At 32.6% G+C, this 14,343-nt stretch overlaps 1 protein-coding gene across 1 annotated transcript; it reads left to right on the top strand.

The window, feature by feature from the left end:
* Positions 1 to 2,556: 2,556 nt before the first annotated feature.
* LOC107887048 (probable acyl-activating enzyme 17, peroxisomal) lies at positions 2,557 to 10,890 on the top strand. Its single transcript, XM_041097075.1, has 14 exons — positions 2,557 to 3,099; positions 3,720 to 3,849; positions 3,966 to 4,231; positions 4,851 to 5,055; positions 5,834 to 5,874; positions 5,985 to 6,110; positions 6,844 to 6,917; positions 8,042 to 8,262; positions 8,672 to 8,766; positions 8,916 to 9,132; positions 9,247 to 9,372; positions 9,725 to 9,823; positions 10,271 to 10,483; positions 10,573 to 10,890. Exons 1-14 carry the CDS (start codon positions 2,846 to 2,848, stop codon positions 10,681 to 10,683), a joined length of 2,178 nt encoding a protein of 725 aa, XP_040953009.1. The 5' UTR covers positions 2,557 to 2,845; the 3' UTR covers positions 10,684 to 10,890.
* The last annotated feature ends 3,453 nt before the right edge of the window (positions 10,891 to 14,343 follow it).

The raw sequence follows: 14,343 nt of genomic DNA, 5'->3' as shown, positions 1-14,343 counted from the left end.
TAAGTTGTATGTGATCAGTGAAGAAGATGAAACAAAGCTTGATGAGGAAATGGTATTAAATCTTGGATCATTGATACTCTATTCTGCAAAAGTGAATAGGGATCACAAGCATAAATGATTGATGTTTGTGGACATCAACATCACAGGTCAAAGAATGAATGCTCTTGTTGATATGGGGACATCAAACTTGTTCATGTTGAAAATTTTCGTGAGTAAACTTGGTCTCTCAGTTAGCAAATCGACTAAGAAGATTAAGACTACTAATTCTAAAGAGGTCCCAACTGTGAGAGTAACACAATGAGTTGAACTATAGATCGGTTAGTAGAAAAATAAAGAAGACTTTGAGGTAATTCATTTAGATGATTACAACTTTATTCTTGGCTTGAATTTCCTTGAAAATATTAATTTTTTTTTGGCTCCTTTTGATGATTGCATATATATCTTGGACATTCGTCAACGACAATAGGTTGTGCTAGTGAATTGTGATGAGAAAGGTAGAAGAAGTTATTGTCAACAATCTAGCTAGTCGAGGATGTTCATTATGGTAAGAACGTTGACTTGGTAGATCGAACTGTTAAGGAGACCTCATTGGAAATATTAAAGGGGCAAAAAATCGATATGAAGCCTGTTGAGTTATCAATGGGGCTACCACCTATGTGAGAGGTGTGTTGTGCATCAAACTTTGTAGGAAAAGTAGTGATACAAACTGGGCAGTCAAAATGAGTAAATGTCATGACCAAGGTATATCTCAAACACTTTCTTAATGTTTTTCATTATGACTTACCATTGACTTGGCAAAGATATAGGACCCTTTCAGAGTTCTAAAACAGGTAAGCCGATGGGCTTACAAACCAAAATTAGCGGCAATACTCAAGGTTAACATAATGTTCAATGTAGGTGTGCCAAAGTCTTTTTGTATGGATCAAAGGGATCTTGATCGAGGCAAGTCATAAGGGGGTAAGTAAGAGTAGTGGGTTTTTGTGAATGAGATGTACAAAGGAGAGAAACAATTTGAGTTAAACGACAACAAAGATATAAGTTGAGGCAAATGTTTCGGGTGAAACTACTTAACAGAGAGAATGGTTGGGAAATTAGCGTAGGCATCATAACAGTTCTAAGACGAGTTAGACTAGTGTCATTTTGAGAACACGACAAGGGCATTGTGAGATGGATAGGGGAGAATGTCAGGGGCCGCAAATCAAAACTTATGACGAATTCATGCAAATGTCCCATAGAGGTCAAGTAATTAAATGCGGCTCATTTGACTCACTTAAACTAGCTCGATTCGTAGAATATATGGAGAAACTCATCTACTTAAAGCTTTGGTGACCTAATGAAACACTATAGTAAAACTAGAGTTACCATGGTGAATATTTTGTAATATTAAGGGATAAGATTGTATAATGCTTAAATCCCTTAAGACTATCATCTTGTAGATAAGCTTTGATTTCAATATGTAATTTAAACTATATCATTGGATTTGGGGAGCTCAATTATAAATAAATATCTTCCTTCTTATTTGTAATCATTTCATTTAGAGTTAATTGAATATATTTGAGAACATTTTCTTAAACACATTGTGTGCATTACTTTCTTATGGCTTTTCAGATCTTTCATTGCTTCTTTGTTTTGAGTTTGCTTTCGCTTTATTTCGGTGCGTTAGAGAATTAACTTTGTGAAATATCATCTTTTGAGAGTTAGACTGGCTTAGGCAGATTTGAAACTAAGATTTTGTCTAAGGTCGTGTGGTTTACAAGACTAAAGTTCTAGCCCCGTGACTAGAAGTGTTCATGGGTCAGGTCGGGCCAAGTCGAGTCCATACAAGGTGTCTAAACCAATTTTCCAAGCTCAGGCCAGGCCCGACTCGAAAAATGAGCTTATTTTTTGCCCAAGCCCAACCCGATTTAAGAAAGGTAAGCCTAAGCTTAACTTGACCCACCCATATTTGAATTTTTTGGATTAGTTTTTATTTAAAAATAAATTTTTTTAAAAAATATAATACACTAAATGTACTGAAAAATGCTAAAATGAAAATTTTCTAACACATTAAAAAGTATTTATATTAAAAACACTACTATAAATATAATAAATTTTTTATTATATTAAAAATAAAAATAAAAATAATAAATATTTTATTGCATTAAATATATTTTTTAAAATTTTATATTTTGAGTTGAGTTATTTAGTTGGATAAATTTTTTTAGGTCGTAGGTAATGAATTTAATAATTATTGGATTTGTGATTTAATATATATAATTATTATTTAACATATATAATTAATATAATATTTTTTTATAACATAATATATTGGGACCAGGTCCAGTTAGATTCAGGTAAAAAATCTTTTCCCAAAGCCCAACCCATATAAAAAACGAATCATAAATTTTATCTAAATTTATTTTTTGAGCTTCATATTTTATCTAAATTCTTCCAATTTTTAAATAAGTCTTTTAACTTGGATGGATAGTCCAAGATGATTAAATTCGTTGATTCACTATAGTATAGGGGCTAATATAAATTTAGCTAAGCTGGATTCAGGCAAGAAAATCTTGCCCAAGCCTAAATTTATATAGAAAACGAAAATTAAATTTTATCCAAATCCATTTTGTGCGCCTCTTATGTTATCAGGATCTCTCATTCAGCAATTTCAGCCGTCACACTGGAAGATGATTAAAAGAGGGGCTAATATAAATTTGGCCAAATCCAAAATAAAAACTTGAGAAAGTGACATTGTTTTAGGAGTATACGTAAGAAAAACTTCCAAAGCATTATCAGTTTTCTTCACTGAAATCTCACTCATCTGTTTTACTTCAGAGTTCAAATAAAAGTAAAAACCGAAAAAAAAATGGTGTACAGATCTTTGGATTCGGTCACCGTTAAAGATGTGGAAGCGTTGGGGATATCGTCTGAACTTGCACAAGAAATTCACAAGAAGGTGACGGAGATCGTTCGTGATTACGGATCTGCTACGCCGGAGGCTTGGAACCGAATTTCCAAACATGTACTTACCCCTAATCTCCCTTTCTCTCTCCATCAAGCCTTGTACTACGGTTGTTACAAAGACTTCGGACCCGACCCCCCCGCTTGGATTCCCGACCCGTGAGGATTCCCTCTTTTTTTTTTTCTCTGTTAGTTATTAGTACTTTGATCTTCAAGTTATTGCCTTTTTTAAAGTGATCTAAGTAATTAGTTTAAATTGTACTTTACAACTCTGCCAGAATTTTTCCTTTTTTGTACTTTATAGCTGAAAGTGAAGAAATTGCTAAAAGGAAGTGAAAAAATCTCAAGTAGTCAGTTATTTTGTTCATTCTGGCAATCATCAAAATTAGGAGCTACTCTTTTTACTGATAATTCAGTTTAATTTTAGTATACCAACAGTGAAGAAGCTCAGATTTGATTGGGTTTAACAAAAAAAATTCAATTTCTTTTATAGTTGCCAACTGAACTGAATGAGTGATTGAAAATTGTATTTCTTGGATAGAATGAAGTAAAGAAAAGAATTGAACATTAATCTGTTTTAGTTAATTGATTCTTTTTCATCTAATGGCTAGCCTAGAATAGCTTCAACTAGATGATGCAGCTTGTTTAAATAATATTTCCGCTTTTCACTTAGTTGAATCAAGAGGGATAACCCTAATTTAGGAAGAATTGTCATTTGAGCAACATTGATGTATTAATACTGGTATTGTGTTTTATTATGTCAATTCATGGATGGATAGGGAGAGTGCATTGTTTACAAATATTGGCCGTCTGCTGGAGAGACATGGAAAAGAATTCTTAGGCTCGAAATACAGGGACCCTATATCAAGTTTCTCTCATCTTCAGGAATTTTCGGTCTCAAACCCTGAGGTATGGTTGTTATGGTTTCAAGCTCACATTTCTTTGGAAAACATTAAGGTATTTGATGATTTTGAATTTTGGGTTATTATTAAACAAATATTTTCTCCTATATTTTGATATGCCAGGTTTATTGGAAAACTGTACTTGATGAAATGTGCATAGATTTCTCTGTCCCTCCTAATTGTATCTTACAGAGTCCATCTGAAGAAAGCCTCACATTAAATCCAGGTGGTAAATGGCTTCCTGGAGCTTTTGTGAACCCTGCAAAGAATTGCTTGAATGTTAATAGTAAGAGAAGTTTGGATGATATAGTAATAATATGGCGTGATGAGGGAGATGATGATCTTCCTGTGAAAAGCATGACACTTAAGGAATTGCAGACAGAGGTTTGGTATGGTGCTCTTCATCTTATAGATATAGTGTTTGTTCATATTTGCTTCTATTTTTGTTTGTTTGTGTAAGAGTGAAGTTTAGACGTAAGTTTCTAAATGGTTTAACTAGATACTTGCATTCACTATTGAAGTTTAAAAAGTATAGCTTGAGATTAGCAAGTTCAAATGGAAATGGTATTGAGTAGTAATATTATTTATTGCTTCCCCATAAGCCAAAATAAGAGCAAACATTAGCATTCTTGTAATTCTGTTCTATGCTGTAGCATCAATTTTTTTCTTAGAGTTGTCTTTTAGTTTTTAAGGATTTTTTGCCTGACTAGTTTGCTGATCAAATGAATTCAATGATTTTTTATATACATTGTGCACTTTAGAGCTTGTGATTTTGAATATATATGTTGAAGTATGACAGAAACAGATAATATTTTAAAATTTTATACTTTAATTTTGTTGGATGATTCTACTTACTAGCATCCGTGGGAATAGTCGCATATGAACTTAGATTTTCTGAATTTGATAAATGAAGAGCTTTGATGTTGTAATGAAAATTCTCGTTCTTAATACTTCTATTAACTTTGCTATCATATTAACTTGCAGTCCTTTGTTGTTTTAAATTTGTAGGTTAGTTGCACATGCACTCAATGCTCTGGGTTTAAACAGAGGATCTGCAATTGCAATTGATATGCCAATGAATGTCTACTCTGTGATTATCTACCTCGCAATTGTTCTAGCTGGCTATGTAGTTGTATCAATTGCCGATAGTTTTGCTCCACTTGAAATATCAACAAGGCTTAAAATATCAAAAGCAAAAGCCATATTTGCTCAGGTTTTCCTTTCATCCTTTCAGCAGATTATAGAATATTTGTTTCTTGTATTTCAATCTCTTTCGAATATTTGCAACTTGTCTTTTTGGAGTTCATGTTGTTATTGTGCTTACATGGCATTTTTTACTTTGAATTAGTCCATGCAATGTATGGCCCAATATATGCTCTTTTATTAGAAGGGAAAGTTGGTGATTTTTTCATAGAAGCTTACCTTTTCAGATAATAAATAGCATTAAGAACAATGCCTCCTTGCTTGACTTCATAATCCTTAACCATAGTGTGTTCATTTTTCTGATGAAATGTTCCACATTCATTGATCTAGTTAGACATTGCATCAACAATAGTTAGGTGCTAGCTTTTTCTGTACAGGCATGCATGTTGGTGGCACCTCATTGATGGTACTTATGTGACTAGGAGCTCAAATTCTAAGCAAATTCGAAGCAGTGATCTTTAACCGTGTATGAAATTTTTTGAATTGGGTAGTGGGAAGTCAGACCATCCTGCTCAAGTATATTTGTTAGCAATTCCTTTTTACCTTCATTTTGCTTTTTGTCTTTTCTCTTGATAATTCATCTTGTATGCGTATCATTACTACTGTTATATCTAGAACACTTTTCAGGATCCTTATTTGATATTATTATTTTTTGGTCTTTCCTTTAGTAACTCTTTTATCTCTGACTTGGTCCTAAAGGTTTTTGATGGTTTTTTAGTCTTTCCAGATCCTCACTCAAGTACATTTACTTGATCTTCTCAGTTAGTTCTTTTGTTGTTTTATCTCAGGATCTTATTATTCGCGGTGAGAAAAGCTTACCTTTATACAGGTGCAGTACTTTAAACTTTGTCCTCACCTATTTAAGGTGGTGTGTTCCTTTATATTTATATTTCTTATTTCTAATGGAAGTTATCTCACAACGTAGCTTCCATTCTGCAGTAGAGTTGTGGAAGCTAAGGCACCTATGGCCATTGTTTTACCAGCCAAAAGCTCTAGTTTCAACATCAAGTTGCGCGACGGTGATATTTCATGGCCTGAGTTTCTGGAAAGAGTTAAAAAGTTCAAGTGAGAACTCTAGTTCTTCTGGCTAATCTACTGTTATCTTTGTGATTCATACCTATGGTCATCTGTTGTCATTCTCCATACCGTTCCACCATTTTTTTGTGTAGTTTGCTTTGAGGCAATATCTGATTGATGTCCATGAGATATCGTTCATTTTCTCTATTGCAGAATTGATATGTTGTTTTTTAAATTTAAATAAGCAAGACATGCTACTTTAATGATGGTGGATGTTTCAAGTGTATTTACGTAAAATGGTTACGTGTTGTAGAAGATTCTTACCTGGGATGAATGAAAAGTTAGCTGGGCTTGGGGTGGTTATGCAATTTACCTTGGTAGCAATCTTCAGGACCAATGGGCACGTTTGGATGTTGATAATACTAAAGCAATCTTTTGGAGTGAGATCAACTCTCTCTAGTAGCTTCTTGAAACTCCATATTCTAAAGTTTTGCAAATTATGGCCTCTCAAAATAATGTTGTAGGAAAAGACAAATTTATATATTATAAAAATTGCAATTTACTGAGATAAAGTAGATCCAAATTAACCAAATTCTGGCCCTGTTTTCATATTGGTCTATTACGTGGTTGATATTATTGTAATATCTAACATTTAGTTGTATTTATCATAAAATCACTTGATTATCAATTTCTTTATTTGATTGCATGTAAAATTTCTGCAAGACTTTAAGCTGTATCTGCCCGGGTCAATTTTTTTTTTTTTTTAAATCTCAAATTGCAGGGGAGATGTTTTTAAAGCAGTAGAACAACCAATAGAGGCATTTACAAATATCCTTTTCTCATCTGGAACTACAGGTAACTTCAAAAACTCCTTATTTCTTGTAATTCCTTACAAACAAAATGTCATTTAAATAGGTAAGGTGGCCTAAAATCATGGTGATAGTGTAGTTTCTAAGTCCCAAATGAAAAAAGCTTAATTTAGTTAAAAATAAATAAAAACAGCCTAATTTTCATTTTAGCATATTGGCATTAAATGTTTGTCGTAGCAAACTTCCATATAGGTCGTGGCATGAGAAACAATTTTGGTGTAGTTATGTTTCGAGCAGTGTCCTAAATGTAAATTAATGGTAACTTTTGTGTTTGCTCGATATTCAGTCAACCAATCTCACTTGGGTATTATTATATACGTTGGAATATACCAATAAAATTCAAGAGACCAATTTCATACATTTGGTGGTAGGAGAGAAGATAATAAAGGAAAGACTTGCCATTATGTCTTCTGAGTAATTATCAAACATGGTATTTTTGTTTATCTACATCACATTAGTACATCTGGCACTTTAGTTTCAACATCCCGAGCCAATTGATTACCAAAAGTAGCGTCAAAATCAAGAAAGAAAAGTAAAATGATTATTTAAGTGTTCAAAAGTACAGAAGAGAGGAGAGAATTCTATATTCCGTATTCACCACAAGGCAAAATTTATACAAGTATTATTATGTGTATAAAGGAAAGAAAATAAAATCTCCCCAAATCTTTACAAATTAGTTATTTACAAAGTCCTATAAATGTGCTATGTATCGGCTTTTCACACTCCCCCTCAAGTTGGAGCATAGATGTTGATCATGCCTAGCTTGTTGCATAGATTATCAACTTGATTTCCAATTTAGTGCCTTTGTAAACAAATTTACAAGTTCTCCTGTATAGCCAATGAAGATTAAGTTATCCAAAATCTTCTCAGGAATGGTTGAAAATCAACCTCGATTTGTTTGGTTCCTTTATGATAGACTGGATTTGAAGTGATACAAAAAGTTAAATCAACTTTTAGTGTAATTCTACTGTTGAAATTGTTGAACAAAAGAACAGTAGGATAGGACTAAGTAGTTAATTAATAATTTTTTCCACTTTTCCATAGTTTAAAGCCGGCTGAAGGTCAGTAAAAATGAAATTGACTTGCTAATTGAGCTTATTTCTTGTGTAGGTGAGCCAAAGGCAATACCTTGGACCAATGGGAGTCCTTTCAAAGCTGCTGCAGATGCATGGTGCCACATGGACATCCGCAAGGGTGATATTGTTGCATGGCCAACAAACCTTGGATGGATGATGGGTCCTTGGTTAGTATATGCTTCATTGTTAAATGGTGCTTCAATGGCATTATACAATGGATCTCCCCTTAGTTCCGGCTTTTCCAAGTTTGTACAGGTAGTAATCTATTGTAATTGTTTCATTAAAGTATGATTGTTTGTTTCATTAAAGTATGATTGTCCTTGACTCGTATAATCAGCTTATAGAATCTTGACACACACGCATATATATATTTATATAACTCCAGTTGGTGCAATCTCGTCAGACCATTCAATAACATAATAAGTAATTGGCTCCTTTTTGGCTTCACATCCTTTTTGGCCAACACTTGTTCTGGGATGAAACAGTATCCAGTTGTCTGAAGATGATTTAATTATGAAGATGTCATAGCCTATGTATTATCTCTTTTTTTTTCCTTTTAGTTGAACAATAAAACAAACACAAAAGAAGCACCAAGGGAGTGCTTTTGTAGAATTTTGTATCTTATTCATCAGGGAATTTACGTATTTTAGTTAAACTTGTCTAGGATGCAAAAGTAACAATGCTTGGTGTCATCCCTAGCATTGTCCGCACTTGGAAAAGTACAGACTGCATAGCTGGCTATGATTGGTCATCCATCCGGTAAGTTGCCTTATATACTGAACCTAGTTTGTTCTTGATATGGTCAAATCACTTGAGAGTATATTTTCTTATAAGGAAGTTGACCTGCTGTGGATTTTAATCCAATATTGATTCTTCCTGCTTTTTTGCTGTTTTTCTGAAATTGGCAGTTGCTTCAGCTCCACCGGTGAAGCATCTAATGTAGACGAATACCTATGGTTGATGGGGAGAGCTTGCTACAAGCCTGTCATTGAATATTGTGGTGGCACTGAAATTGGTGGCGGTTTTGTTTCTGGGTCATTTCTACAGCCCCAATCATTAGCTGCTTTCAGTACTTCAGTCATGGGTTGCCGTTTGTTTATTCTTGGCGACGATGGCCATCCTATTGTAAGTTCCAATCCAACCCTTGTTAATTTTCAGTACCTATGGGGAATTCTACATGTTTAATTATAAATGTAAAATTAAATGCAATTAATTACTTCAACTTTGATTAATTTTCAGCCAGAGGATGCACCAGGGATGGGGGAACTGGCCCTTGGTCCTCTTATGTTTGGTTCTTCAAGCACACTGCTAAATGCCAGTCACTACGATGTTTACTTTAAGGAAATGCCTTCATGGAATGGATTGGTGAGAAACTTGTGGTTCTCGGCATCTTTTTTTATTTTTATTTTGGGTGCATCATCTTCTATATAATCTGTAGTCCTAAGTCTTAATGGTGCAAAATGATTCAAAATGTTCAACCCACTGCAGTGAGAATGCGCTGATTATACTTGTATAGCATCTATCTTAATTAATGGATTTTTGAAATGTAAAGGGTAAAGCCAATTTGTGTTACCTAGACCCAGAGCTTAGTGTCAAACACAACTCTCGGGTATGGATAGAGACATGAAGAGTTGGAGTAATATTTATCCCTATCTTACAGGCCTCCACTGTGTTATATTCTCTTGCAATTAAAATCTGTCTGAATTTACCTTTGCAGATTCTCCGAAGGCATGGGGATGTCTTTGAGCGCACCTCTAGGGGATACTATCGAGCACATGGCCGTGCTGATGATACAATGAACATAGGGGGTATCAAGGTATTTATTTGATGCTATGGAATATCACCTGTGGTTTGAGGTTTAAACATTCCAACTATAGAAAGATTGCTATTTATTTTCACCAACTCCATAGTTAAATCTCTTGTACTGTAATGACCGGGATTTGGAATATCTTCAAGTCACATACCTTTACATCAAAGGTATTGTTTTCTTTGGGCATTTATAGATCCTTCAAGACTTCGTTGCCTAAAGATGCGGCTCCCTTGGTTTAAATCAAAGAATTATCCCTTAAGAGAGTGTATCGATTAAACCAGTAACATGGCTATAGTTATTTTCATTAGGGTGAAGATTGTTAATGCACCAAATTTTAGACTTGTGCACACTATGAAGTACTGTTGTCTGGCGCTTGTTTTTGTGGTTTAATCCTTTTGAGAAGAATGTCTTACCAATATTTGCAACCTTGATGACTGCTGATTAATTGAGCAGGTTAGTTCGGTTGAGATTGAACGCATCTGCAATGCAGTTGATAGCAGTGTACTCGAGACAGCTGCCATTGGGGTGCCGCCAGCAGACGGTGGCCCCGAGCATTTGGTAATTGCAGTTGTGTTCAAGGATCCAGATAATTCAACATCAGACTTGAATAAATTGAGAATATCTTTTAATTCAGCGGTTCAGAGGAATCTGAATCCATTGTTTAAGGTAAGTTTGCTGTTCTCTTTTGCATTAAAATAATGCAAAGATAATTCACCATTGATCTTCCCAAAGTAAGATAAATTGTAAATTTGTAGGTTTCTCATGTTGTGGCCCTCCCATCTCTTTCAAGAACAGCTACTAATAAGGTTATGAGAAGGGTTTTGAGGCAGCAGTTGGCTCAAGTTGACCATAATTCTAAACTATAAATGCATAATGTAATATATACATTGGAGAGAAGTACCTGCATCAATGTAAAACTAAATTATTACATACTTTTGGTTTTTTTTTTCTTTTTTTTTTTGAATATTTTAATAAACTAATCGGTAGATTTTAGCATACAAGTATACTCTTGTTCATAAAGCTTCAAACTCGTATGATATTTTTAACAATTGAAAATATTGTTAGGATTTGAATTCTTTTGATTTATTTAATATATTTTTTATTGGGTAAACTACATAAATGATCACTAAATTAAAGTTAAAATTATATTTTGGTTGTGTAATTATAAAAAATTACATTATAATCGGATTATTACATTTTAGTCACTTGTTTATTAATTTCTATTTTTTAATGAAATGGTGATATGATGCATTAATTTAAAGGTTAATTAGCCCTTGGATTATAGCTTAAACATCTACTTTTACTATTCTTCCGAGGTAATTATAAAAAATCTAAAAAATATCATAAAATTTTAATTCTTTTAGAAGTTTGTAATTTATTTTTTAAAATTACAATTATGTGAAAATTTAAAAAAAATAAAATTTTCATAAAAGTCTAATCTAACTTAATTGTACTTAATTCTATATTTTCCAATAATTTGAATGAAAAAGACATTGTCATCTCTTGAGCTCATTAAACTATGTAAACTTAATAATTCAAGTACTTGTGTTATATTTATATATTTTTGTGCCATAATCGTGATTAAATTATTTTATATATCTTTTTATGATTTAATTTAAATTCGAAAGTAATAATTCAAACTTAAAAAAATTAAATTTGAGTTTCTCATATTTGTCTTTCAATTTTCATTTGTTGGTTTATTTTTTATTACTGAAATAAAGATAAAAGGAGTTTTGAGATTAAAACTAAATTTTCATGGAACGCAATACAACCACCTTACCATGCAAAAACTAAAGACATTAAATTAATATAAATAATATTTTTTATACTCAAATAAGCTTACTTAAATAACATTATGATTATAATTACCACTCAGTCATATTAAATTGTTGTCCTGCATTAGGCGATACTTGTCCACCACTTCTTTCACCTTTCAACATTCCTCTTAGTGAACGTGGAAAACAGATTTTAACTGTTGTCTGCAAAGAAGTGGGAGATAGGAATGCTTTCCTAATACAATGTATCTTCTTTTCTTTTTCTGTTGTCAATAATTCCAAGAGCAACATATTGAGACTCAAAATGAACAAGTATAAAGAAGAGGATCACTCAAAATGAACAAGTATAAAGAAGAGGATCACCTTATCGTAAACTCTTTAAAAGTGCGATAAAGTTTGATTTCCATCCATTCAGCAACACTTGGTAATTCATTGATGAAAAACACGACATAATGAAATCAATTCATCTCTCACTAAAACCCATGAAGGACAATACACATTTGACAGAGTTTCAGTTAATCTTATCGTATATCTTGTTCATGTAAATTTTTTAAATTTATAGATTCTTTTTTTCCTCTTTTCATTTTCATGATCGATTGTAATATTTTTATACTAACAAAGGCATTATAACATATTGTTGGAGATCGACCTAATTAAGGAACGAACAAGTAAAAAAAATAGCAGAAGAAATTGAGAAATTGAGCACATAAATTTAATGTGGAAAAACCCCTCCAAAGAGGATTAAAAAAGCACGGGCAAGAATAATTGTAATAGCCCGATTTTAGGCTTAGTCGGAACAGTGGTTTCGGGACCACAAATCCGACGAAAAAAAAAATGTAATGGCTTGAATTTTCAGAGGTGTCGGAACGGTGATTCGAGATCACTAAATTCGACAAATGGGTAGAAAATATTATTAATTTAGTAAGTATAAGTTAAATATGAAGTTAGGAAAATTTTTGAAATAGTGAATAGTGCACTAGAAATAAATATTAAAATAATTAGAATCGAAATGAGGTATCAAGACCTCGGGGATTTTAAACTGAGCCATAAATATTTTTATAAATATTCATGGAGTGTTAAAAAGTTAGTATTAAAGTTTCGTTAAGAAATTTTAAAGTTCCGATAATTAATTGAACAAAAAGGACTAAATTGTAACAAATGCAAAATTTTGGGAAATGATTAAATAGCTTAAATGATAAAAGGAAGAGGGCTTTAAAGGCAAATAGACCCAAGGTCTATTTGGGCTGGACGGCAGAGGCATGAAATCAGCAAGAAAGTAAGGAGAATTAAGGGCAAAATTGGAAAATTGCAAAATTTGCTTAATAAAGTTAGGACCCAAGTGGAATTATCCAGATTTCTCTTCATTTTTCTGAATTCTCATCAGCTAAAACACCATGGAAGGGCTTCTTCAAGCTGGTTCTTCATATTTTTATTACAAGTAAGTTCAATTCTTGACTATTTCTTGAAATTTTTGTATTTTTATGACTTTAACAACTAGGCCCACTTGTTAAATCCATTAGTTTTTGATTTTATGAAAGAAGTTGAAAGTTGATATGAATATGTGCTGGAAGTATATGATGATTTAGCATGAAATTAGAGCTTTAAATTGTTCATATGCTGATTTTATTGAAAGAATTGAATAGAAAGTGAATGTTTGGGACCTAATAGTAAAAGAGTTTGAAGATAGAGTTATATGTGGAAATTCTGAATTTCAATAGTTGTGTAACAACTTATAATGTCTAGTAAAGTACTAATTGAGAAAATTAGATTAATTGAGGGGTTAATTGAGAAAGGACCGAATTGTATAAACTGTGAAATTTGGGGCAAAATGGAAATCAACATTTTGCACTAAAGCAGTTTTGGACAGCAGCAGTAGTGTAACTTTGAAAAATCACCAAAAATTGTAGAGATTGAATTAGAGGATGAATAAAATATGAAACTAAAGCTTATTGAGTCTAGTTTCTTATAAAAGAAATGATGTGAGCAATGGAATTGTAAATCATGAGATATAATAGATTTTGTGAGACAAGGTCAGAATGAATTCGGGTTCCCCTGTTCTGACTTTGGAAAATCATTAAAAATTGTACAAAAATGATTATGAGTTATAGTTTATATGGTTAGAATCCTTAATGAGTCTATTTTTAGAAGAAACAAGCTAAAACATCATCCGAATTCTGTACAATGAGATAATTAATTTTTAGTGAAGAGTGGTCGGAACTGTCAGACAGCGAAACAGGGGAAACTTTAAAGAATAAACTGTACTATTTGGCTGAACCAAAAATTATGAAAATTTTATGGTATGAAGATATGTGAGTCTAGTTTCAGGGAAAATTAACGGATCTTAATTTGGAGCTCTTTAGCTCCGGATAAAAATAATTTAGTGACTCTGACTCGGATAAACTGCTTTGAATATACATGTTAGTGAATATTGAAATTATGGTTAATGTTGTTTAAGTGTGTTATACACATTAAGGATGTGGAATGGAGAGGAGGAGGAGGAAAATTGGGAAATATATGAATGATTCGTGTATAAATGGTCATATGTTTGATTATAACTCATAAACGATGAAATATGAATGATGCTTATTTTTGTGCATTATTGGTCATGGTTTAAGCTCATGTGTGAAAATAAAGTTTCATAGTATGTGTGTATGGTATATTCAGTATATGATTTGGCATGAAATAATACCATGAATGGTTTATGAATTAACACATGTTGGTAAGCCTGATATATGAATAAATGATCAAATT

This window comes from Gossypium hirsutum, chromosome A03, assembly GCF_007990345.1.
Source record: "Gossypium hirsutum isolate 1008001.06 chromosome A03, Gossypium_hirsutum_v2.1, whole genome shotgun sequence".
Taxonomy (NCBI): domain Eukaryota; kingdom Viridiplantae; phylum Streptophyta; class Magnoliopsida; order Malvales; family Malvaceae; genus Gossypium; species Gossypium hirsutum.
Note: the sequence above shows the minus strand (reverse complement) of the source record. Positions and strands in the feature narration are given on the sequence as shown.